General features: G+C 45.9%; 5 protein-coding genes across 8 annotated transcripts; 2 read left to right on the top strand and 3 right to left on the bottom strand.

Moving 5' to 3' along the window:
- Window positions 1–3,792: 3,792 nt before the first annotated feature.
- On the bottom strand, window positions 3,793–5,359 carry LOC306833659 (uncharacterized protein). The gene is made up of 3 exons (XM_079359075.1): window positions 5,229–5,359; window positions 5,087–5,139; window positions 3,793–4,960 (listed from the first exon to the last, which is right to left on the bottom strand). Exons 1-3 carry the CDS (start codon window positions 5,243–5,245, stop codon window positions 3,960–3,962), a joined length of 1,071 nt encoding a protein of 356 aa, XP_079215201.1. The 5' UTR covers window positions 5,246–5,359; the 3' UTR covers window positions 3,793–3,959.
- Window positions 5,360–7,092: 1,733 nt separating this feature from the next.
- On the bottom strand, window positions 7,093–8,224 carry LOC306834241 (uncharacterized protein). The gene is made up of 3 exons (XM_079360077.1): window positions 8,114–8,224; window positions 7,972–8,024; window positions 7,093–7,845 (listed from the first exon to the last, which is right to left on the bottom strand). Exons 1-3 carry the CDS (start codon window positions 8,128–8,130, stop codon window positions 7,277–7,279), a joined length of 639 nt encoding a protein of 212 aa, XP_079216203.1. The 5' UTR covers window positions 8,131–8,224; the 3' UTR covers window positions 7,093–7,276.
- A 1,715-nt stretch (window positions 8,225–9,939) lies between these two features.
- On the bottom strand, window positions 9,940–12,393 carry LOC306829356 (uncharacterized protein). 3 transcript variants are annotated; one of them, XM_079352388.1, is made up of 5 exons: window positions 12,352–12,393; window positions 12,038–12,274; window positions 11,896–11,948; window positions 10,539–11,769; window positions 9,940–10,328 (listed from the first exon to the last, which is right to left on the bottom strand). In XM_079352388.1, exons 2-5 carry the CDS (start codon window positions 12,052–12,054, stop codon window positions 10,007–10,009), a joined length of 1,623 nt encoding a protein of 540 aa, XP_079208514.1. In that variant the 5' UTR covers window positions 12,055–12,274; window positions 12,352–12,393; the 3' UTR covers window positions 9,940–10,006. The 3 variants fall into 3 exon arrangements, with proteins under 3 accessions (XP_079208514.1, XP_079208515.1, XP_079208513.1); XM_079352389.1 differs by lacking the exon at window positions 12,352–12,393 and having other exon boundaries at window positions 9,940–10,068; window positions 10,111–10,328; window positions 12,038–12,344; XM_079352387.1 differs by lacking the exon at window positions 12,352–12,393 and having other exon boundaries at window positions 12,038–12,344.
- Window positions 12,394–13,012: 619 nt separating this feature from the next.
- Window positions 13,013–17,454, top strand: LOC306831484 (natterin-3-like). 2 transcript variants are annotated; one of them, XM_079355614.1, is made up of 5 exons: window positions 13,029–13,105; window positions 13,790–13,892; window positions 14,783–14,843; window positions 16,047–16,143; window positions 16,289–17,454. In XM_079355614.1, the coding sequence occupies exons 2-5, from the start codon at window positions 13,882–13,884 to the stop codon at window positions 17,374–17,376; spliced, it is 1,257 nt and encodes a 418-aa protein (XP_079211740.1). In that variant the 5' UTR covers window positions 13,029–13,105; window positions 13,790–13,881; the 3' UTR covers window positions 17,377–17,454. The 2 variants fall into 2 exon arrangements, with proteins under 2 accessions (XP_079211739.1, XP_079211740.1); XM_079355613.1 differs by lacking the exon at window positions 13,790–13,892 and having other exon boundaries at window positions 13,013–13,105.
- A 5,261-nt stretch (window positions 17,455–22,715) lies between these two features.
- Window positions 22,716–24,162, top strand: LOC306831499 (natterin-3-like). The gene is made up of 2 exons (XM_079355634.1): window positions 22,716–22,831; window positions 23,017–24,162. Exons 1-2 carry the CDS (start codon window positions 22,720–22,722, stop codon window positions 24,105–24,107), a joined length of 1,203 nt encoding a protein of 400 aa, XP_079211760.1. The 5' UTR covers window positions 22,716–22,719; the 3' UTR covers window positions 24,108–24,162.
- The last annotated feature ends 357 nt before the right edge of the window (window positions 24,163–24,519 follow it).

Below are 24,519 nucleotides of genomic sequence, written 5' to 3' on the forward strand. Positions count from 1 at the left end.
ACGAGCATTAACCTCCATTATTTGAGAAATTAAGCCCGTCCAGAAGTGGAATATCTTCCATTGTGTCCATTAGAGATGGTCTGATTAGTCATCACTGGAACATACTGCACAAGGGTGATGTTTTAAAGTAACAGCTTTGTTTGGATTGTTTACCCGTCAAGACAGGTTGTGTGGTTATTGTAGGGTAACTGGGTTTGCAGAGGTGCTAATATTTAATTTGTTTGCAAACTGGTGAAAGTGTTTGTTGCTTCGACATTGGTATGGTCGCTTGCAAAAGTACAATGTAAGCGTGTTTTATACTTTTCACCTCCCAGCCATGATATGCAACCAAGCATGAACCTAAACTGAGGATTTAATTAAAAGGAATTATAACTCCTGGTGTGGCAGCCACAACTAGTCACTAGATAGTTTGGTGAGGATCTAAATATCAAGCAGCTGGGCTGAAACTAATCCAGATCTGAAGTGACTGTTGAATTACACCCACAGCCCACAGCCCATCGAATTACACACACAGCCCATCGTCACTGATCAGTGCAAGCAGGTTATAACACCCTGTTAGTTATTTAGTGTGAACTTGTGACTGTAAATGTCCAGTTAGAAACAGCCTATATGTTCTCAGGTGCACATGTTTGCAGGGCGAAATGTGTCGTTCACTCACAGTAAAATACAGCAAAGTTACTTCCCGTGTGCCTCAGAGTTTTGACTTTATTCATTTATTAAAAACTAATAATTACGGGGGAATCTGTTTGTTACATTTCCTCGGTAGAAATAAAGTCATATGGTGTAACTAGACAATTCCAGCAGAAATTGTGAGGGTGGTTGCCGTCTGTGTATGTGTTTCTGAGTTATACTGCAGTAAGACTGTTGAACTGTAGTCAGCTAACAGCTAAGACAGAACTCTGTCCCACTGCTATGGTCCCACTCAAATGATGATGTCATCACTCTAACTCTGAACACCTGCTGCTCACTGATTGGTTCAGCTTTGATCTGCCAAACTGCCAGAACATTCTATCAATGTATTTGAATGGTCTTACCACTGCTCGCAAAAACTCAAATATCTTAAAAAGTAAACATGGTATCACCAATCCGTTTGGACTGTGAGCGACAGCACAAATAGACGCACGTTTCGCTGTATTTTATTTTCATCTAGCATTCAGACTGGGACCACAGTGGTGATTTTAAAACATGAGTAAAAACTGTGAAATTCTGGACCTCAGTTGGAGTGAGAGCCCAATGTGTGTGTATGTGGTGCGTGACTGTCAAACAAATGCCTCCCCTGGGTGACTGAAACATTTTATGTTTTTACTTTTTGCTTTATGAGTGAGAGGACACTCAGAGCTTTCTTCTGATGTATTTTGGTTGTATATGTGAGCAACAATGACTTCAGGATGGCGATTTACAAATATGTTTCCAAAACTGAAGTTTTTGGCAGTTACACTCTAGGATTTCAAATTTTGCCATCTGCTTTGAATGGGGCAAATTTTGGCCAAATTTTTGTCACTTAAACTGGAATTGTGTCCAAACCGTGTGCCCGAGGTTTCCACGAAGTAATAGCACACTTTTTGGGGCCGAGCCGGTCGTTTTGATACCTTTCTTGTGTGTGTGGCGCAAACGCTGTGGGAGGAATAGCGTGGCCCGTTTTGAGGATATAATAAGACGAATAATAATATTGACTAGTAGTGTGGTTTGCCTTTCAGGCAACCACCCTAATAATATTGACAGTAGTGTGGTTCGCCTTTCAGGCAACCACCCTAATAATATTGACAGTAGTGTGGTTTGCCTTTCAGGCAACCACCCTAATAAAGATGACACCTCGACTTAGGTTAAATCTGGGTGTCATCTTCAACAGGCCCACATCATTAATCTGGTCACCTGGTCGGCCCTCAATTTCTTAGGGCTCTTCAATGATCATTTTATCATTACCCAGGTACATCTAATGTGCAACCTTGTGCCTAACTTTTTTTAAACTTTATTTATCCCCGTGGGCAAATTCAAAGCACCAACCGGTCGACCACAAGAGCAGCGACCCGGATACACATTCATACTTCCGGCGCTGTGAGCGACGGCTGCCTCTCCAGCAGCTCTCTCTCTTTAGCCTTTTCTTAACCTTTTTTAAAACTTTTTAGCTCTATTTGTTTACTCTTTCCTTCGAAGAGATCGTGTGCTTTATATATCCTATGGATACACTTAAGTTTAATACTCAACCAGGAGCCAGTTTTCTCACTTTTTCTCAGGAGGAACTGCTGGCTCTAAGAACAATGGGACACGCCGGGATACGACACCCCATTCCGGTGGAGCTGAGGAGGAAACCGAGGGGCTGCAAGGCCGGAGCTAAGGTAAAAGCCGAGAAAGCGGAGAAACGGAGGCGCTACAAGCCATCGATTCCCTCCGTCATCATGGGGAATGTGAACTCGCTGCCGAACAAGATCGACGAGCTGTCCGCACTGAACAACCAGCGGATCTACCGTGAGAGCAGCTTGTTTATCTTCACGGAGACATGGCTAACCAACCTAGTACCGGATGCTAACGTAAACATGTTGGGATTCACTGCCGTGAGAGCCGACAGAGACGCGAAAGCGAGCGGGAAAAGTAAAGGTGGGGGACTCATCATGTATGTTAACAACCGCTGGTGTAACCCAGGACATATCTCCGTAAAGACAGTCTCATGTTGCCAGGACCTCGAGCTGCTAGCTGTTAGCCTGCGGCCTCACTATCTACTGAGGGAGTTCAGTCATCTGTGTGTACATCCCTCCTAAATTTCCTGAGGGAGCCATCCCAAAGGATCAATAAAGTTCAGTCTAAGTCTAAGTCTAAGTCTCGTACATCCCTGACGCAGCAGAGGGAGCAATTCAAGGTAAAGTGTCTTATAAGGACACGTCTGGGAATTGAACCCTCAACCTTCCACAGCCACCCCTGTCCCAAAACAAATCTTTTAAAACTCCTATTCAGTCTGATCTTTCTCCATCCGGTCTCATGAATCCTCTTCGTCTTGTACATTTGTTTTTAATTTCATCGATCTGTTGTTACCTTTGTTCTTATCTCCGACCACTTTGAAAGCTAGCTTTAAATAAAATGTATTATAAAACTATCCTAAAATAAAAATACATACATGAAATATTCCAACAGAGAATTGTTTCTTATCTCTAGGTGGAAACAATCAAAAGCACTCACCGTCTGTGTCCATCACTTGATGCAGCTCTGGTCTCCTTCAGGTTTTTACAGAGCAGCTGAGCAACTTAAAAAATGTAAACTAAATCAGGTCCAATCACTTTACATGGGAAATGCAGCCCATTTCCTGTTTAGGGTCCTTGAGGTTTCTCTAAACGTGCCGTTGTTCCCGAGAGTGAATAATTAACTCGTTCACATTTACTGTAGCGGTTTAATCTTGTTAAACTACGGGAGACTGTCTGACTCGTTTGTGATGGGTGATTTAAATTAACAGCTTTGAACACTGTACTTAGACAGTTGGTCGTGTGGTTATTGGAGGGTAATCGGTTTTGCTGAATGACTTGGCAAATTCTTTTGCCAACTGGTTCAAGTTTTTTGCCAATTAGACATTTTGATCAGCGCTTGCAAAAGTACACATTATCCAAAATGATTTTACAGGAAAAGAAACTAAGCTGTAAACCTTTGAGATGACGGTCACAACTAGTCACTGAAGTGGGATGGTGACGATCTAAAAGCCAAGCGTAGGGCTAAAACTAAACTAGATGTTAAGCGAACATTGAATCACAGACTTTACACCTACTGCACCAATAAATTCCCAGAAAATAATGTACACGACCACATTAGTGTAATTAACTTTTTTATTGCTTAAAGGCTTTCACGGTACAAGCTTCCAAAAAGGACCAGTCCAAGACATCTGCAGGCCAATGGCGTCAAGTCTGAGGGGATGGGTCAGGCGTGTGGTCCTCGGGGCTGGGTGGTGCCGAGGGCCATGAGCGTGCTTGGGCCGACACTTAGCTCTTCCCCACACCTGGTTTCTTGCATTTGAGCAGACACTGCGACAGACACTTGCACGGGCGCAGACGCCGGAGCCGCCACAGCAAACACTTGGGCAGCTTAAGCCAACACTTGGGCAGCTGCTTGGGTCGACACTTGGGCATCTGCTTGAGCCCACACCGGCTCAGATGCGCGAGCAAACACTTGGGCGGACAATTGGGTGGACACTTGGGCCCACACGGGGGCAGACGCCTGAGCCGCTTCAGCAAACACTTGGGCAGCTTAAGCCAACACTTGGGCAGACGTCTGGGTCGACACTTGGGCAGCTGCTTGAGCCCACACTGGCTCAGATGCACGAGCAAACACTTGGGCGGACACTTGGGCAGACGCCGGAACCAAATCTTGGGTAGACGTCTGGGCCAACAACTGGGCAGATGTCGGGGCACACACTTGGGCAGGTACTTGGAGACTGGCCAACACTTGGGTAGAAGCCTTCGCCAACAATAGGGCAGATGCGCCGGTTTACAATTGGGCCAACACTTGGGCAGACGCTTAAGAGAACACGGGGGCCGACACGGGGGCAGGCTGTTGAGCCAACACTTGGGCAGATGGAGCCAACACTTGGGCAGATGCTTGGGCCGACACGTGGGCAGACGGTTGGGCCAACACACGGGCAGAGGCCGCCGCTTGGACTTGCCCAACTGCCCAGGCTTCTTAGAACTCCGCTTGGCCCGGTATCGAGGCACCTCAAGTTCAGGCTGGTATTGAGGAACATGTGACTGAAGCTTGGTCTGGTAGAGAGTCGCCTGGGACTCATGCGCAAAGTCAGGCCCAGGAGATCCTGGAGAAAGGGCATGGACCTGGGTAAACACTGGGCTGAATTTTGAAGTCTGGTGACTGGAAAGGTTTCCGGGCCCCTGAGGCTGCAGCTGGTGTTGAGGCACCTGGGGTTGTTGATGGTAGCCGTGAGCCGGGGCTTCATAGACCACATCCAACACACCAGGTCCAAAGTGTGGAGCTGTTGAAAAAATCCCCAACAAGACTTTACTTCAAAAAGCAGTTTTGAGCAGTCACTAAATTAAATGTTAGAAATAGAAAATGAAGAGTTTGTTTTTAAAGTACTAATGCAACATGTAGGACTTACAGTTAATGCTTGCATGAAGCTCTCCAATAAGCACGAGCCATATCAGCACCACTCTGAAAAAGAAGAAGTTTGCAGAATAAGTCAGACTGTAACACGTTTAGAATCTAAACCGTAGAGCACAGAAAGAAGACTGAAACGTTACCGTAGAGGAAGTCCCATGGCTTCAGTCAAACTAATGAAGCTAGACACAAACAAATAACTCAAACTGACCGGACATAACCACAAGTACACCCTCCGTCCTCAGCAGTGCAGTGATTAGGAGCCTGCAGAGCAACAGTTTTAACCTGTTTCTCAGCCAATCAGAGCTCTCAATTCCTGACGAGTTGATTACAAACAGGTGGATGTGACGAGGTTCAGTTTGTCATTAAACCCGTGTGTGTGTTTGTGTGTGTGTGTGTGTGTGTGTGTGTGTGTGTGTGTCTTCAACTGAAATATTGTCATCTTGTCAGCTCTGGTTAATTAAATGACTTCAGGTAATGTTGTCTCTGCACTCTTGTCAGCTTGGACGTGTCTCTAACCTGTGTCTTCAGCTCACTAATCAGAGTAACTGTGCACACCTGGGCCCATGAGCTGAACTGACCACAGCTCCCACAGTCTCTCAGGGCCTTTATCAAACCAACCTCCTCCTCCTCTGTGACGGAGTGCACTCCATCAGAGGTCACAGGGAGTCTTTTTCAAACCAGCGAAACCCTTTCCCTACACACCCCCCCTCTGTTTGTGCGTTACTAAGACAACCTGTTCTTTCAAATTGAAATAAATTAACTGAATAACAGTATATAAAACCTATTCACATGTACTTTGAAGGGTCCAAAACACGAAGAAGCGTTGGGATGAAGAGAGCATGAGGAGAAAAAACAATTCTGTAGTAAAGATGAAACACTGCATGTCCAAAAGCAGAGGCAAAATACACATTTAGGATTCCACTTATCAGGGTGTTGATACAGTGGACTTTATCTCACAGTAAGAGAGGTCAAGATGCGCCATAGACTGACACATACAGTATTACGCACAGCTGTTTTCAGATGCAGTAATCACTTTAGCCTCCATTATCACAGCTCCCCCAGGTGGTGAGATCAATGGTTGCAACTTGTTTTCTTCAGTGACGCGTAAGGGCGTAGGAAGTCTGCCGATGTTATCGACGACTCACTCGAGGGATCTCGGCCACTGCACGGTGTTAGAGAGGACCGTGCACGGACCAGTAGAGGTACATGTTCAGGAAAGGTGGGACTCTTTCCTTTGGCTTCATCTGTAGAGCTCTCCAAACGTGTACAACATGACCATGATCTGACCTCTCGGCTCTTTATTTGAAAAAGGAATTTTAAAATGCATCCAAGAATTAACCATAAAATCTTTATTTCAATGCGTCTGTTGGAAAGCACTACGAAAGCTTTTGTTTGGAAAGCTTTCGTAGAGCACATTGGTCAGACATTTTACTTTTCCTAAGAGTAACACAAGGAAAGACTGTTGAGTAACTTTATGCTGACCTGAAACGAGCATTAACCTCCATTATTTGAGAAATTAAGCCCGTCCAGAAGTGGAATATCTTCCATTGTGTCCATTAGAGATGGTCTGATTAGTCATCACTGGAACATACTGCACAAGGGTGATGTTTTAAAGTAACAGCTTTGTTTGGATTGTTTACCCGTTAAGACAGGTCGTGTGGTTATTGTAGGGTAACTGGGTTTGCAGATGCGTCAATATTGAATTCATCTGCACACTGGCAAGTGTTTGCTTGGACAGTGGTATTGCTGCTTGCAGAAGTACAATGCAAGAGTATTTTATACTTTTTCACATGCCAGCTACAGTAGGCAACTAAACTGAGGATTTAATTAAAAGGAATTACAACTCCTGGTGTGACAGCCAGATCTAGTAACTAGATAGTTTGGCGAGGATCTAAACAGCAAGCAGCTGGGCTGAAACTGCACTAGAGCTTAAGTGATTTTTGAACTACAAGGTTAACGCTTACAGCACTGATACCTTGAAAATAATGTACATTTCCACACCAGTTATGTAATACAAGATTTATTGCTTGAAGGCGTCCACGTTACTAGTTTGCATTTGAAGAAGGATCAGTCCAAGACATCATCAGATCGATTAGATAGGTGGCAAGTCTTGAGGGGCCAAGTCCGGTGTAGAGGGTCAGGCATCTGCATTTCATTAAATAGACGAGTGAGCGTCTTCCAGACTGGGCTAATGCCTATGCTTGTACCGACGCCGACACCTGGGCTGACACTTGGGCCAGCGCTTGCAGCTGACCAGACAGTTGGGCCTGTGCCGACACCTGACCAGACACTTTGGTAGACACTTGGACTTGTCCCGACACTTGGACCGGCGCTTACACTTGTACACACACCTTGGCAGACACTTAGGCCATCGCAGACACTCAGCAATACACTTGGGCCTGAGCCAACAGTTGTGCAGACACTCGGGCCTGCGCCGACACACGTTGACCTTCCGCACAGACTTCTTGGGCACAGCATGCCGCTTGGCCCGGTATCGAGGCACCTCAGGTTCAGGCTGGTATTGAGGAACATGTGACTGAAGCTTGGGCTGGTAGAGAGTCGCCTGGGACTCATGCTCAAAGTCAGGCCCAGGAGATCCTGGAGAGAACACTGGGCTGAATTTTGAAGTCTGGTGACTGGAAAGGTTTCCGGGCCCCTGAGGCTGCAGCTGGTGTTGAGGCACCTGGGGCTGTTGATGGTAGCTGTGAGCCGGGGCTTCATAGACCACATCCAACACACCAGATCCAAAGTGTGGAGCTGTTGAAAAAATCCCCAATAAAACTTTACTTCAAAAAGCAGTTTTGAGCAGTCACTAAATTAAATGTTAGAAATAGAAAATGAAGAGTTTGTTTTTAAAGTACTAATGCAACATGTAGGACTTACAGTTAATGCTTGCATGAAGCTCTCCAATAAGCACGAGCCATATCAGCACCACTCTGAAAAAGAAGAAGTTTGCAGAATAAGTCAGACTGTAACACGTTTAGAATCTAAACCGTAGAGCACAGAAAGAAGACTGAAACGTTACCGTAGAGGAAGTCCCATGGCTTCAGTCAAACTAATGAAGCTAGACACAAACAAATAACTCAAACTGACCGGACATAACAACAAGTACACCCTCCGTCCTCAGCAGTGCAGTGATTAGGAGCCTGCAGAGCAACAGTTTCAACCTGTTTCTCAGCCAATCAGAGCTCTCAATTCCTGACGAGTTGATTACAAACAGGTGGATGTGACGAGGTTCAGTTTGTCATCAAACCCGTGTGTGTGTTTGTGTGTGTGTGTGTGTTTGTGTGTGTGTGTGTGTGTGTGTGTGTGTGTGTGTGTGTGTGTGTGTGTGTGTGTGTGTGTGTGTGTGTGTGTGTGTGTGTGTCTTCAACTGAAATATTGTCATCTTGTCAGCTCTGGTTAATTAAATGACTTCAGGTAATGTTGTCTCTGCACTCTTGTCAGCTTGGACGTGTCTCTAACCTGTGTCTTCAGCTCACTAATCAGAGTAACTGTGCAACATGAGCAACATGAGCAGAGTTTAATACCGGAGAAAAGACGGACATTAAAAAGAGGCTAAACGGAGCGTGGGACATTTAAACAGATGATGAACATCAGTGAGTTTATATAGAGTCGGTCTGTGATGAACTGGGATTGAAAAGAGTCTGACATGAAGATTAACCACCAAATATGAAGCCCTAGAACTTCAATCAAATCAATACATCATGTTCTGTTCATCATCCCTCAGACTGTTTGAATGTCTGATGATGAGGATGATGAAGAGGGAGTCTGTCAGTCACAAACACCTTTGACTTATTTCCCTTTGAACAGTTTTTATCATAAAAACTAAACATGGTATCACCAATCCATTTGGACTGTGAGCGACAGCACAAATAGGCGCACGTTTCCATGTATTTTATTTTCATCTAGCATTCAGACTGCGACCACAGTGGCGATTTTAAAACATGAGTAAAAACTGTGAAATTCTGGATGTCAGTTAGAGTGAGAGCCCAATGTGTGTGTATGTGGTGCGTGACTGTCAAACAAATTCCTCCCCTGGGTGACTGAAACATTTTATGTTTTTACTTTTTGCTTTATGAGTGAGAGGACACTCAGAGCGTTCTTCTGATGTATTTTGGTTGTATATGTGAGCAACAATGACTTCAGGATGGCGATTTACAAATATGTTTCCAAAACTGAAGTTTTTGGCAGTTACACTCGAGGATTTCAAATTTTGCCATCTACTTTGAATGGGGCAAATTTTGGCCAAATTTCTGTCACTTAAACTGGAATTGTGTCCAAACCGTGTGCCCGAGGTTTCCACAAAGTAAGAGCACACTTTTTAGGAGGGTGGTTACAGTGTGCGTTTGTGTGTGAGATTGCAGTAAGAACAGCTAAGACAGAACTCTGTCCTACTCAAACGATGATGTCACCACTGTAAGTCTGAACTCCTGCTGCTCACTGATTGGTTGACATTCAGCTTTGATCTGCCAGAACTTTCCATCGATGTATTTGAATGGGCTTAACACTGCTCGCAAAACCTCAAATATCTTAAAAACTAAACATGATATCACCGATCCGTTTGGACTGTGAGTGGAAAGTTTAAGAATATAATAAGAAAAATTTTAGCAATAGCAGTGGTGTGGTTTGCCTGTCTGGCAACAACCCTACAATTCAATATGAAATATGTTTGTCTGTAGAAAATGTCCTTTCGGTTAAAAAAAAGTTCCAACCCTTGATGTGACAGCAACATTTAGTCACTAAAATGGTATGGTGAATAATCAAGCACTGGACTTAAACTACATCAGATTTGAAGTGAACGTTGAATTACAAATTGAAAACTTAAATGACTAACATGTACACTTCCACAACAATGTCAGAGACGTGTTTATTGCTGAAAAGCCTTCAATGGTACAAGTTTGCATTTCAGGACTGGTCATTCTAAGATATTTGCAGACCGACGGGTAGTCGGGGGCTGGGTCAGGCAATCAGACTTCAGGGGATGGGTCAGGCGTGTTGACGTCGGGGGCCAAATCCAAGGGGGATGGGTCGGGCGTGTTGACATCGGGGGCCAAATCCAAGGGGGATGGGTCGGGCATGTTGTTTTCGGGGGCCGGTTGGTTGTCGAGGGCAAGTGCTGAGTCAGCCACTCAGTCCCGTGAGGCTGCTTGGACTGACTCCTGAGCCAACGCTTGAACAGACGAGTCAGCTTGGGCACACGCCACTGCCGACGCCTGGGCCAACGCTTGTGTCCGAGCCTGAACAGACGCTTGTGTCCGAGCCTGAGCCGACGCTTGAGTCCGAGCCGACGCTTGTGTCCAAGCCGACGCTCGCGTCTCAGCAGAGGCTTGTGTCCGAATCTGAGCCGACGCTTGTGTTTGAGACTGAGCAGATGCTTGCGTTTGAGCCCGAGCCGACGCTTGAGTCCAAGCAGATGCTTGCGTTTGAGCCCGAGCCAACGCTTGAGCCCGAGCCGACGCTTGAGTCCAAGCAGACGTTTGCGTTTGAGCCCGAGCCGACGCTTGAGTCCGAGCCGACGCTCGTGTCTCAGCAGAGGCTTGTGTCCGAATCTGAGCCGACTCTTGTGTTTGAGCCTGAGCAGATGCTTGTGTCCGAATCTGAGCCGACGCTTGTGTTTGAGCCTGAGCAGATGCTTGCGTTTGAGTCCGAGTCGACGCTCGAGTCTGAGTCGACGCTTGAGTCCAAGCAGACGCTTGCGTTTGAGTCCAAGTCTGAGTCGACGCTCGAGTCGACGCTTGAGTCCAAGCAGACGCTTGCGTTTGAGTCCAAGTCTGAGTCGACGCTCGAGTCGACGCTTGAGTCCAAGCAGACGCTTGCGTTTGAGTCCAAGTCGACGCTTGAGTCCAAGCAGACGTTTGCGTTTGAGTCCGAGTCTGAGTCGACGCTTGTGTTCGAGTCTGAGCCGACGCTCGAGTCCGAGCCGACGCTTGAGTCCAAGCAGACGTTTGCGTTTGAGTCTGAGCCGACGCTTGAGTCCAAGCAGACGTTTGCGTTTGAGTCTGAGCCGACGCTTGAGTCCGAGTCGACGCTTGAGTCTGAGTCGACGCTTGAGTCCAAGCAGACGTTTGCGTTTGAGTCTGAGTCGACGCTTGAGTCCAAGCAGACGTTTGCGTCTGAGTCGACGCTTGAGTCCGAGTCCACGCTTGAGTCCAAGCAGACGTTTGCGTTTGAGTCTAAGTCGACGCTTGAGTCCAAGCAGACTTTTGCGTCCGAGTCCACGCTTGAGTCCGAGTCCACGCTTGAGTCCAAGCAGACGTTTGCGTCCGAGTCCACGCTTGAGTCCGAGTCCACGCTTGAGTCCAAGCAGACGTTTGCGTTTGAGTCCGAGTCCACGCTTGAGTCCGAGTCCACGCTTGCGTTTGGGTCGACCCTCCTTAGTCTGCCGCTTGGCCCGGTATCGAGGCACCTCAGGTTCAGGCTGGTATTGAGGAACATGTGACTGAAGCTTGGGCTGGTAGAGAGTCACCTGGGACTCATGCTCAAAGTCAGGCCCAGGAGATCCTGGAGAAAGGGCATGGACCTGGGTAAACACTGGGCTGAATTTTGAAGTCTGGTGACTGGAAAGGTTTTCGGGCCCCTGAGGCTGCAGCTGGTGTTGAGGCACCTGGGGCTGTTGATGGTAGCTGTGAGCCGGGGCTTCATAGACCACATCCAACACACCAGGTCCAGAGTGTGGAGCTGGTGAAAAAATCCCCAACAACACTTTACTTCAAAAAGCAGTTTTGAGCAGTCACTAAATTAAATGCTAGAAATAGAAAATGAAGAGTTTGTTTTTAAAGTACTAATGCAACATGTAGGACTTACAGTTAATGCTTGCATGAAGCTCTCCAATAAGCACGAGCCATATCAGCACCACTCTGAAAAAGAAGAAGTTTGCAGAATAAGTCAGACTGTAACACGTTTAGAATCTAAACCGTAGAGCACAGAAAGAAGACTGAAACGTTACCGTAGAGGAAGTCCCATGGCTTCAGTCAAACTAATGAAGCTAGACACAAACAAATAACTCAAACTGACCAGACATAACCACAAGTACACCCTCCGTCCTCAGCAGTGCAGTGATTAGGAGCCTGCAGAGCAACAGTTTCAACCCTTTACTGACGAGTTGATTACAAACAGGTGGATGTGACGAGGTGCATTTGTCATCAAACCCATGTGTGTCTTCTCGGCCTTGTTCACACTGCACCTGCAAATCAGATTTTTAGCACATCCCGAATGTAGTTTGTTACAGAAAAAGCCACATGAGATCCGATTTTTCCAAACCTGATTCAAACCTCATGGTTTTGTGGTTTTGTCTGCAGTCTGTTACAAACCTGCACAAAAACCTGCTTCCCTCCCCAGACCTTGTTTTTGTCCTCCTCAAACTCCTCCTGCGTTGAAAGTTCCACCTCCTCCTCTGCGCCTGAAAAGCCTCCAATCAAACCCTTCAGTCATCGCTCCCTCCTGTTTGAACACTCAACCCTCCTCTAAAGTCAAGCTCGTCTCCATCACACTGACTTTGACGTTTGAAGTCGTCCTCCTAAAATGTGTGTCAGTATTTTTCCAATTCTGAAAACCCTTCAGGTTATGAGGAGAGTTTGATTGCACAGTTGAGTCTTTAAGTTGTTATTGTTGCTCTGCATGTTTAACTGTTAGAGTGACCGAACACTAAACTCCATATTATTATCTCGACATCTCTATTGAAGGATTGAAAACACGGTGATGACCTTTGACACTTGGGTCAGCGTGTTAGAAGCACATGTGGCGAGCTGATCAGGCACTGCCACTAGCTGACGCCGCGCCGCCACCGTCGGACTGCGTCGTCCCCACAACCACCGCCGACCTCCATCTCAGCGGCGAGCTGCGGTCCGAAATCACCGGCCAAGGTGGCAGGTAAATGAAAAAATTCAGCGGCTGTGATAACAAGAGAAAAGTAAAAGTAAAGTACTCGCCAAATGGAACATCTACCCGCATTTGGCGCTTGGCGAGTGTTAATTTCGGACCCTGGTGGCGAGAAAGGAAGTTTCTACCCTGAAAGGTGAACCTCTATTTTTATCATGAACTAAACACACAGACAAAAAGACCAGGAAGATCAGACATGTGATGCACTCTGTAGCCTCTAGGGGGCGACATTACACTGTAAAGCAGCTACTAACCTTTCTCACATGTATTGTATTATTGTCATCATATATTCTTGATCGTAGGTAAAGGTTACATGAATGAATGGCTCTTTTATAAATCAGGGTCACAGAGAATAAAGACCAGAAGAGACTTTGCACTCCTGTTGTTCATGAGAATATTTGAAGTTGTCAAACTTTATTGGACATGTTTTTGGAAGGACAGTGAGCTCCTGATACCCTGAAGGTCACAGATAGAGGACGGAGCTCCCTGATAAGATTCTGTCTTCTTATCAGAGTGTGTTTTATTCTGATATGCACTGTGTGCATGATAGTGCTCATACTGTTTACACACATTTACATTGTTGAGTTACTGGCATTTCATATTTTGCATATTTTACCAGCTCTTTAATTATTGTTTTCATGCTTATTGTTTCGATGTTTCGTGTTTTTATCTGTTTTAATTTTTTGCACTGTGTGATTTTCTTCTTCTCTCCTGCTTGGCTGCTGTAACACTGTAAATGTCTCTACTTATGAGATGAATAAAGGCTTATCTTATCTTATCGTCCGCTCGTTAATAATCCTTCATCTAATCCTCGACACAGAGTCAGATCAGCTTTAAAACAAAACTGCAAGGCGTGCGGGTGAAGCTGCTTCCGGGTTGGCCTACAAAAATACGTCATCGCTCTTCCAGTGTATGTACATGAGGTAACAGTCATCCGGCCTATTTATCCGGGTTATTGGAGATTTGGACTGTCACCATTTTCATGTCACTGCTTTTTTTTTTGCAGGCTGCTAAAAGTGTATTTATTAGATATTTATCCAGTGAGCTGCGATCTTTCCCAGGTAAATCAGCTTACCTCGACATTTGTACCTGTAGGTAGATTTCTTTGCAGCCAGCAGGATCAACATCCATCATGACACACAAATCACAAGACAAGTGGAACAAAGAACAACGCACACAGAAAGAGAGAGAGGGAGGTCTACTGAAATATTAGAAAAACCTGCAAAGTTGAAAGAAAGAAAAAAGTGACTAAAAAAGGGTTAAGAAGTGATTGAAGCTCTCAAGGTTTCCACCAATCAGAGCACAGGAGGGAGAGAAGTCCCCGATAACATCGATTAAAACAAAAACTCTCCAGGCAGGGTACAAGTACGTTTTCACCATAAATAAAAAAATACATACATAATAAATAAATAGATAAATAAGGTGTATGTGCAAACACTACAGCAGGAACTAAGCTGTTTTGTTACCGCTTCCACCATCAATCACAGCTCCAACACTTCTTTTCAACCTCCAGCTTGTCTGTACATTTTTTATTTTTTGGGGGGGGCTTCATAAAACGGGGAACTGAACAGAGCCCTGCACCAGACTTCCTCTGCGATGACGAGTCCAGACTCTTCGCTCTGACCTTGTTTGTTGAATGTGTCTTCCTACTGTAACATTGAATTCTTTAGGTTTTTCCGCTGTCTTTGCTTTCGTACAAGTCAACAAGGCTGGAGTCAGTTCTCTGGATGTGAAGCAGCAGATCTCAGCCGTCTGGACTGCCTCTCCAGCAAAGGTGCAACTTCTGATTTATGGTTCCCTCATAAACCTGCAGCTGTATAAAGAAGCTGCAGGAGAGCGAGCGTGGACTCAGTAGGGGAGGAGCTGCTGTCAGGGTGAGTGCTGTCTTTACACCTTCACTCAATCAGAACAAGCATGAACTCATTCAGCTGTGTATTTAAAGGGACACTTCACCCATTTACATGAAGCTGTGTATCATTAGAAACATGGTCGTAGTGTTGAATGGTCGTGAATCCAGCCCTCATTTTGCCCTGAGACGAGAAAAAAATGATTTTCTTTTCCTTGAAGTTTTCTTCATGTGATGCAATATGATGCTTTTTGCACCACATGAAGAAAACTTCCAGGCAAAGAAAAACATATTGCTGGATTCACGACCATTCAACACTACTACCATGTTTCTAATGATACACGGCTTCATGTAAATGGGTGGAGTGTCCCTTTAAAAAGATAGGAACGTCTTTGCCTTTATTATTCAGGGACGTGAACACGGGCTGCTTTTGCACAAACAAAATCTCAAGCAAATTTTTCTTCCTGCATGGACGTTTTTTTTTATGATTTTCAGTAAATTGGATTCAAGATTGTTATTTGTCACATGCTCATACGGATGTGCAGTGGACTGTTCTGCAGGCCGTGCAATAACAATAAACACTCAGTTTAGTGATAATGGAATATAAACAGTTATTTTTGTACAAAATAATAAATATAGAATAGAAAACTGTAAACAGTGTAAAGTGTGTAATGTGAGATTAATGAAGCAAAAAGATTCACAAGTAAAAGTATCATCAAGCTTGAAGTTCAAAGTCGTGAAAAGAGAGAAAAATGGACAGATCCATCTTTGTGATGTGACACTTTAATAATAATAATAATAATACATTTTATTTGTGAAAGCTTTTACAGCTAAAAACAGCAAAAGACAAAGCAGAAAAACTGTCGGAAAAAAAAATAATAATAATAAATTTTATTTGTAGCACACCTTACATTTAAAAGAAAATCTCAAGGAGCTACAAATAGGCCTAAAAAACTTTGAGAGTCCGCAGCTCGATGCTTGAAAGTGTGTTTGTGAGCAGCGTTTCATGAGAAAGTATTTAAACACCTCATGAAGCGATCTGAAAAAAAAAAAATATATATATATACAAATAAATGATTTGAAAATCCTACGATGTGTCTTTCTGTGTGGAAATGTCAGATCACTTCTAAATGTTCATCAACAACACTGAAAGGTGAGAGTCCAGAGAGAGCTGCCTTCAAGGTTCTTTGTTTGTTTCTTTGTTTGTTTGTTTATTTGTTTGTGGGTGCAGATGAAGCTGTCGCTGTTGCTGCTGTCGTCGGCTCTGCTGGCTCTGTCTGCAGCCAGCCTGCAGGACATCGTGAAGAAGAGCGCGCAGCACAGGAGAGGTGAATGTTTAACAGAAGGCTTCTTATCTTTGTGACTTGAATAAACGAGAGATAAAGTCTTCGTGTTGCTCTCAGAATGCAGAGCTTGTGTTTTAGATGATTTCGTGTGGAAACATCTGGATCTCTTTTCTTTTTTTTTTCACAGCGTCTTTACTGAACCCGGAGCTGGAGGGTCTGGAGCCCCAGCCGACAGGTGACCATGTGGTTCAGGCTCCTCTGACTCCTGCAGGCCTGGAGCAGCAGGACGACCTTCCCGACTCCTTCATGTTCGACGACAACGTCAACATGGAGTGGCTGAGCTGGAACGGCTCGCTGCCAAACGGAGCCGTGGCCATCTACAACGGCTACACCGAGCGCACCGACTACGTCTGCAAGTACAAGTGCGAAGCCGGCTTCTACAACCCCGGCCTGGGCCCCTACTGCCGCTACCCCTACGGGGACCGCGAGTACTACGCCTCCGAGTTCCAGATCCTGGCCAACAAAGACAACTTTGAGTTCCTGGAGTGGAAGGAAGGCTCCCGTGGTTCCGTTCCCCAGCATTCAGTCAGGACCTGCCCCGGCGTCGGCATCTACGTGGGAAAGAACAAGTACGGCCTGGGGAAGGTGGTCTCTCAGTTCGAAGCGTTCTTCCTGCCGTGGGAGGGCGACGAGTACTGGTACAAGAGCTACCAGGTCCTGACCATCAACAGGGACGCCTACACCCAGCACATCTCTGACGTCAAGTACGCCATCGACGAGGTCGCCATCTTCCAGTATCCCCCGGAGACCATGCGCATCTCTGGGGTCACCAACAACGAGTGTCAGACCGTGTCCAAGACCGTCACCATCTCAAAGACCACCGAGGTGGAGACCACCTGGAACATCGGCAGAGCCACCATGCTGGGAATCGCCGGCAGCATCACGGCAAAGATCCCGTTCATCGGCGAGGGGGGCATCGAGCTGGGCGGCGAGAAGACGCTGACCTTCAACAGAGGAACCACCGTGGTGGAGGCGCTCAGCCACTCCGTCTCAGTCCAGCTCAGCGTCCCCGCAAACCACTACTGCCGAGTCCGCATGGAGGGGCGCAAGATCAAAGCCGACCTCCCCTACACGGCTCGCCTGAGCCGCACGTACCGCGACGGAGAGACCCAGTGGACGTCCATCTCCGGGAAGTACGACGGAGTCCAGATCGGAGAAGTCCGAGCCGTGGTGGACCGGTGCGAGCCGGTGGCTGACGCGCTGCCGTGCCCCTGAAAAACACATCAAGACAAGTTTAACACCTGATGAAAAGTCAGCTGCTGTCCTGAAGAAAATAAAAACATGAAACCCGTTCTCCAGTTCTCTTTATCGTTCACACAAACATCACAACAGGTCGATCCTGCTCATGCACACCTGTAATGTAAACAGTGTAAACACTCCACCTGTCACATCATTATGATCACCTCACTCCTCACGTCTTTAGCCTGGTGTCGTTTCTCTTAGTCTGTGATTATATTAGACGTGTGTGGAAGCACACCTGGCAGGTGAATCCTGAAGAAAACATAAAACCAAAAAGAGCGAATCAGGTCCAGACACTGGTTTGAAAAATACATAAAAACATTTCAAACTTGTGTGTATTTTTTGGTCCTTTCTCTTCCATGAGCGCCGGTGGTTTGAAGCATATCAGACGCACTATCATCAAGTACATTATTAAGTTTCTTTTTTAAGTTTAAAGACCTTGTTGTTAAAATCTGTTCAGACGACTGGTGAAATAAATATATATAATAAATATATAAAATAAATCTGAATATTTTGATTTGATTAGTGGAAAAGTGACATCGCACAGTCGGGTGAAGGTGAATGTGGCCGTCGCAGTCCCTCTTAAACACAACATGGAAGTAGAAGGTAAAGATATAGACATAAAGAATATAGAATAAATTATTCATGTCAATCAAATAGCCAATAAGTCTTAATATCTGACCACTGTCACATACTCACTGGACACATAATGTCATATATTGAACGGTGCACGAGCTGCTCCCTCTCTCTTGATAAACTTTGTCCTGCTCTGCTCTGAAACAACCTGCAGAACCACAGGTCCACCACTAGGGGGGAGTGTAGAGTCCCCAAGAGAGGATCTGCATCCGCTCAGTCCTTCTCATACAAAAGCCACAAGAGATAAAGTACATACTGACTACCATCTGTTTGCACAGCACGTGAAGAAATGGATTATAAATAACCGATCATAACAATCACTTTAATTTTATTCTTCTATTTTTATTTTTGACATTTTTGAAAAAGAGATTTTTAATCTCAATGAATTTCTCCTCCCAGTTAAATAAAATAAAATAATATTTTCCTGCAAGTGTTTCCTCCTAGTATTCAGTATTTTAACCTTGATGATGCAAACACTATTTTAAATGAAGCCTCTGTGTGTAAAATATGTGTATTGTGATATAATATGAATTCACAGGTTTTATTGTATTGTGTATGCACTCTGTGTTGTTGCAGCTGCAACTGCTATAATCTGGTACCAAGCATCTTTTCAGACTAATGTTATTTTTCTACACTAAACTAATAAACTGAAGTAAAGTGCAGAGTAAATAAATAAACCTGCTCAGATGACAACAGAACTGTTTTTTCTGTCCATCGGCCATTTTTGTCAGGACTGAATCAGAATCAGATTTATTTGTCATTGATACAAGTACAGGTACAAGTACAACGAAATTGCTTTGGTCAAAGAGGACCGGTCTGCAGCGATACTTCGCGCTGACCTGGCGTCAACTCGGAACCTTAGGAGAGGGAAGGGGAGGGGGAAGGGGAGGGCATTTTGCAGGTAGGATGCGGGGGTAGGGGAGGCATAAAATCTGAATAAAATCTCATCAGATGTTGAATATTAAAACGCCCCCAAAGGTTAACCACGTTTAAAGGTTGTGCATCTCTTCTGTGCTTAAACACGACTGTGCCCCCGACCTGTTCCCCCCTCTCACCTGCGCTCACACTGCTCCAGGACTAACCGCCATTTTCACATACTGCGCGCACGCCGCGGCCCGTCAGCGGCGCAACACTACGCCGATGTTTGCTGCCACTCTTGTCAGTGATTGTGCGGGCGCCACATTGAGCGTGCCCGCAGCACCATTTCAAATACGCTGGGAATCTCTTTCAGGCTGGACAGGAAGTCAGACGAGGAAACGCACAGAGCGCCGTCGTGCGCACTGCTCCAGGAGCGCCACGCGCACGGAGTACGTTTAAATGAGCTTGATGTCAGTTTAATTTCTGGATACAGTTAGGATTTGTGTTTTCTTGTGTGTGATTCGTTAAGTGATTGTGGATTTTAAAATCATCAGAAATAAATCAAGACTTTTTCATCCTTCAAAATAAAAGTCTGAATCACAAAGTAAAAGACGTTCACACAGAGCTGCCGGCTGTGACAGTGCAGTTCTGTCAGTGTAGATGACCTTTTGCACACACTGTCCTCTTCCACAACTAAATGAATAAATTGATAACGTTCTGTCTTCAAGGACGCACACACAGATGGTCGTGACATCAGCGATTCTCAATGATAGGTCTGTGCGTGCAGAACAATGTCCGCCTCTCCTCCAGTTTAATCTTGGCAGCCGGCGACGTTACGTAACAAAGACCTTCCTAATCAATGACCCAGTATTACAGCGGATCTAATCGCCGTGTTCCCAGCCCGGGCTTATCTGAACCTGCAGTATCTGCTCATCTATGGAGACGGAGCGCCGCCGCAGCACTTTGGACATCATGCGATCCTCAATCAGCCTGCGGATCCAGCTCGTTCAATCCAGGCACATTTATTTATGAAGCACTTTAAACGCAGAGTGAATGTTCAGGAAGACGACGGAGAGGAGGGATCAATAAACTATCCTGTGTTTTTTTTCATTATCAGCATGAAAACTGTTCTGACACTCCTCCGCGGCTGCTGCAGGTAGATCTTCTCGAAGTCAAGGACAAAGCCGGTTAGCGGCGTGATGACCCTGACCCCGAGGATCATTGGCTGATTGTGCTTTGGCACGAAGACGACAGTTATCACACGACTCAGCGATAACCATCCACCCGTCATTTATTGAGCACTCAAAGGTTGCTATTAGTTTGAACCTAACAGCCAAATTTCCCCTGACGCATTCAGCCATTAGCAGCCGCTAGCAGTCGCTAGCAGTCGTTAGCAGTCGTTAGCAGTCGTTAGCAGTCGTTAGCAGCCGTTAGCAGCTGTTAGCAACCGTTAGCAGTCGTTAGCAGCTGTTAGCAGCTGTTAGCAGTCGTTAGCAGCTGTTAGCAGCCGTTAGCAGTCGTTAGCAGCTGTTAGCAGCCGTTAGCAGTCGTTAGCCAACTCCACAGCTCCACGGCTCACTTCTCACCAACTCGACTTTCCATTTCCTCTTGGTGACTCGCGACAAATCTAGCGACTTTATATTTTGGGAAGTGACGGCCAATTTCAACGGCAAAAATAAATCCCTGAAAACAAACAGAAGAGAGTTCATTTGTAGTTCTAAACTTTTATTTTTATTTTAGTCTCTCCCACATCGTTATTTCTCTTTGTGGTTCGGGGTCACTTTGGGCCTTTCTTGTAGAGATAGGACAGCGGAAAGAATCAGACGTCGGTTGAAGGGCTCTGTACATGAGACATGCACTAACCACTAGGCCACAGGCGCCCTTTGTTTGTTTGTTTGTGGAAGGCAGAGTATCTACTGGTCTGCTCTCGCTGTTGTAGTCGATTGATTGTAAATCTATGAAGATCACGATATGTTTCGTATCACCGCCCCTTGTAAGAGCCATGTTGATATTTTTTGGGTGTCACTAGGTGGCGCTGTCGTGAAGCTTGGGCAAAGGTGTATATGTCACTTGACAACAGACAGAAGGCCTCATGGTGACAGACGGCACGGAGAAACTGCAGCTGTATCGTGTTTGTATGCATTGTTAATGTGAAGGACGCTGTATTCGTTATTCACACATGTTGCTGCACAATAAATTAAGTTACGATGCAAACCGAAGATGCACGCCTGCAGAGACGTTATTGAAGTGACACACAGTATAGACACTGTTGTACCGCTGTTGTATGTTTTAAGGTTCCCTTTAAAAGCTGTTTCAGGGAACACTTTAATGTGTTTGAAAATAAGCTGTAGGATCTGCTGAGACGTCGTCTGGTCTGGATTTTGAATAACAACCTGTCAGTGGGAAAAGAAGGCTGTACTCCCCCCCCCCCCCTCTCTCTCTTTCTCTCTGGTTTATTGTGGGCAATAAGTGTGAGGGGAGGTTTTAAAGGTGAGCTCAGACTGCAGGCGGCGTCACTGCAGGAGGAACCCGTCGAGGTAAAAACTGCTTCTCTATATCTGAATCAAGGGCTCGTGTTGACTCACATGTGATTTTACATTAAATCAGATTGAACAATAAATGCATCGTTCAGTTTTGAGTCAGAAAACATCTGGATTGTGCCTTTTGTGTTGTTAATTTTGAGAGATTTTCTGCACTATTTTAAAACTAGAAGAACTTTTAAGGTCTACTCTTAAGATCTGCTGCCTCCTCTTTAACTTCACGAAGCAATTATACTGTCTTTACACCTTTGCACATTGTGTATTTTAGTGTATAAAGTTGCACATTATGAGAGGTTCATTTCCTTTTTATGCATTTTGGTAATAAGGGTGCTCTCAACATTTTTGAGGGAATTCTGCCAATTCAATGCAAAAAAAAAAAAAGATATCAGGTGAAAGCAACAGGTGTTGCAGCGATGGAAGTGGGCAGTGGAACTGCTTCAGATAGAAGTGATTGTACCCGAGCTAAAAAGCCTCTGCATGTTTCTAATAAGCTCCAGCAGCAGAAAGCTGCTCAAACTAGGATCAATGTTGGAGATGAAACATGGAGAGAGGTTAGAACGCAGAAAGCTTTACAGACCCATGCAGAGCTGGCTAAACACTGAAGCTACAGTGTCCACCACATGCAGAGCTGGCTAAACACTGAAGCTACAGTGTCCACCACATGCAGAGCTGGCTAAACACTGAAGCTACAGTGTCCACCACATGCAGAGCTGGCTAAACACTGAAGCTACAGTGTCTCTACATGCAGAGCTGGCTAAACACTGAAGCTACAGTGTCCACCACATGCAGAGCTGGCTAAACACTGAAGCTACAGTGTCCACCACATGCAGAGCTGGCTAAACACTGAAGCTACAGTGTCTCTACATGCAGAGCTGGCTAAACACTGAAGCTACAGTGTCCACCACATGCAGAGCTGGCTAAACACTGAAGCTACAGTGTCCACCACATGCAGAGCTGGCTAAACACTGAAGCTACAGTGTCCACCACATGCTGAGCTGTGTGAGAGGAGGGGGCGGAGCCAGACAGCTCTCTGTGATGATTAGAGTTTAGACTGCAGTACTCATTTTAAACACTAGGGGCAGAGTTACATACTTGCTTTTAACTACATGTACACAAACCAGCCATTCATCTTTATTGACGCTTCTTTATCCAAACACAGTATGAAATATTAAATCCCGCTCTTGACCGTGTTGAACTCGAGAGAAGGTTTGACCACTCTCAACAAATGTTTATTGGTTGGCTCTCACTGATGCCGCCATGTTCCCATGTTCCCCCCTGTGTCCAGATGAGGTGGTGTGTTGCTGTCGTCCTGGTGGTGCTGCAGCTCTGCAGCCCGGCACTGCAGTCGGACCCTCTGCTCTACGTCTCCCAGCTGCAGGACGGGCAGGAAAAACACAGTAAGACTGAACGCCAATGTTTCTTCACATCAGACAACATGGAAGCTAAAGTTCCTCGTGTCAAAAATTAATCAGTCTGCTGAAAATAAACATCTTGCAGCATCATGTTGACATACCAAACCTCTAAAAGTGGTAGACTCTTCATTCTTCTAATCTTTAAAACGTTGCTCTGTGTCGTCCTGTAGAAGCATGGCTTAACCCCGCCCTGGAAGACGTCGTCCCATCGCGCGAGGTCACAAAACCTGCTCCCATTCGAGACATCCCAGAAGCCGGGACAACCACACGCTCCTCCCCCATGTTTGGCGAGTACTCGAACCTCAAGTGGGTTACGTGGAACGGCTCTCTCCCAAACGGTGCCGTCGCCATCTTCAACGGCTACACCGAACGCACTGACTACGTGTGCAAAGTCAACTGCGAAGCCGGCTTCTACACTCCCAGCAAAGGGAAGTTCTGCCAGTACCCGTACGCCGACACCGAGTACAGGTCCTCCAAGTTTGAAGTGCTGGTCAACGTGGACCACTTTGAGTTCCTGCAGTGGGTCGAAGACTCGTATGGGTCAGTCCCTAAGTACGCCGTCAAAACCTGCGCCAACTCGGATATCTACGTGGGTAAAAACAAGTACGGGCTCGGCAAAGTTGTGACCCAACATGAGGCCTTCTTTCTCCCATATGAGGGGGATGAGTACTGGTACAAAAGCTACCAGGTCCTTGCCATCAATACAGAGAGCTACAGCCAGCACATCTCTCACGTGGAGTACGGTATCGACCAGATGGAGCTCTTCCACTATCCTCCGGAGGCCCTGCAGCTCGCCAAAGTCACCAACCTGGAGTGCAAAAGTGTGCAGAAGACCGTGACTCTGGAGAAGACCAGTTCGTTGGCAAAAACCTGGGACATCGGCAGAGAGACGCGCAACGGCTCCATCTCCACCATGAAGGCCAAAGTTCCCATCCTCGGCCCGGGGACGGTCGACTTCACCGAGGAGCACACAACGACCTTCTCAGAGGGAACCACCGTGGTAGAATCCATGGGTCACGCCATCTCGGTGCAGCTGCTGGTCCCGCCCAACTACTCCTGCGCCGTGAGGATGGAAGGCAGGAAGATGACAGCCAACATCCCCTTCACCGGCCGGCTGAGCAGGACCAACCACAACGGAGAAACCCACTGGACGTACATCACCGGAAACTACGATGGCGTGAACGTCGGTGAGATCAATGCTGTGGTGGAGAGATGTCAGCCGGTCCCAGACGCTGTTCCCTGCTCCCCAGATCAAGACTAAACATCAGTGTGTTGAACTTAATGCTCAAAAGTAAAACATGAAAGTATTCAAATAAACAAATTTGAGACAAACTTAGATTCTGTTTTTCTTTGTCTTTGAGGCTCAGTTATGGTCACTTGTTCTTAAAAGGTCACAAACAGTTTTAAAAGTCCATCGTATGTGTGCTCAAACAGGCCGTTTGGAGATGTTCCCTTCATGACATCACAAAGGGCAGTAGCCCCTCCCCCAGGTGGGTGACACTCCCACAGCTAGGTGTTTGTTCTGCCCTCTGAGTCTGCCTTCTCACCGTAAACAATAGGACATGGAGCCAGAAAGCAGCGAGTACACCCGAGCCCTTCCAGAGAGGGGGCGTGGTCAGACACAGCTCATTTACATATTTAAAGCTACAGACACAGAAACAGCCTGTTCTGAG

This window comes from Symphodus melops (assembly GCF_947650265.1).
Source record: "Symphodus melops genome assembly, chromosome: 1".
Taxonomy (NCBI): Eukaryota; Metazoa; Chordata; class Actinopteri; order Labriformes; family Labridae; genus Symphodus; species Symphodus melops.

Bases quoted from the DNA above. Each gene is read 5' to 3' on its own strand.
- LOC306833659 (XM_079359075.1), bottom strand. The intron at 4,961-5,086 runs GTAAGTCCTACA...TTTTTTCAACAG, and splicing joins GCTTCATGCAAGCATTAACT to CTCCACACTTTGGACCTGGT.
- LOC306834241 (XM_079360077.1), bottom strand. The intron at 7,846-7,971 runs GTAAGTCCTACA...TTTTTTCAACAG, and splicing joins GCTTCATGCAAGCATTAACT to CTCCACACTTTGGATCTGGT.
- LOC306829356 (XM_079352388.1), bottom strand. The intron at 11,770-11,895 runs GTAAGTCCTACA...TTTTTTCACCAG, and splicing joins GCTTCATGCAAGCATTAACT to CTCCACACTCTGGACCTGGT. The intron at 10,329-10,538 runs GCTCAAGCGTTG...GCGTCTGTTCAG, and splicing joins GGACTCAAGCGTCGGCTCGG to GCTCGGACACAAGCGTTGGC.
- LOC306831484 (XM_079355613.1), top strand. From the start codon at position 13,023: ATGGAACATCTACCCGCATTTGGCGCTTGGCGAGTGTTAATTTCGGAC. The intron at 14,844-16,046 runs GTGAGTGCTGTC...TTGTGGGTGCAG, and splicing joins GGGGAGGAGCTGCTGTCAGG to ATGAAGCTGTCGCTGTTGCT. The intron at 16,144-16,288 runs GTGAATGTTTAA...TTTTTTTCACAG, and splicing joins GAGCGCGCAGCACAGGAGAG to CGTCTTTACTGAACCCGGAG.
- LOC306831499 (XM_079355634.1), top strand. From the start codon at position 22,720: ATGAGGTGGTGTGTTGCTGTCGTCCTGGTGGTGCTGCAGCTCTGCAGC. The intron at 22,832-23,016 runs GTAAGACTGAAC...GTCGTCCTGTAG, and splicing joins GGACGGGCAGGAAAAACACA to AAGCATGGCTTAACCCCGCC.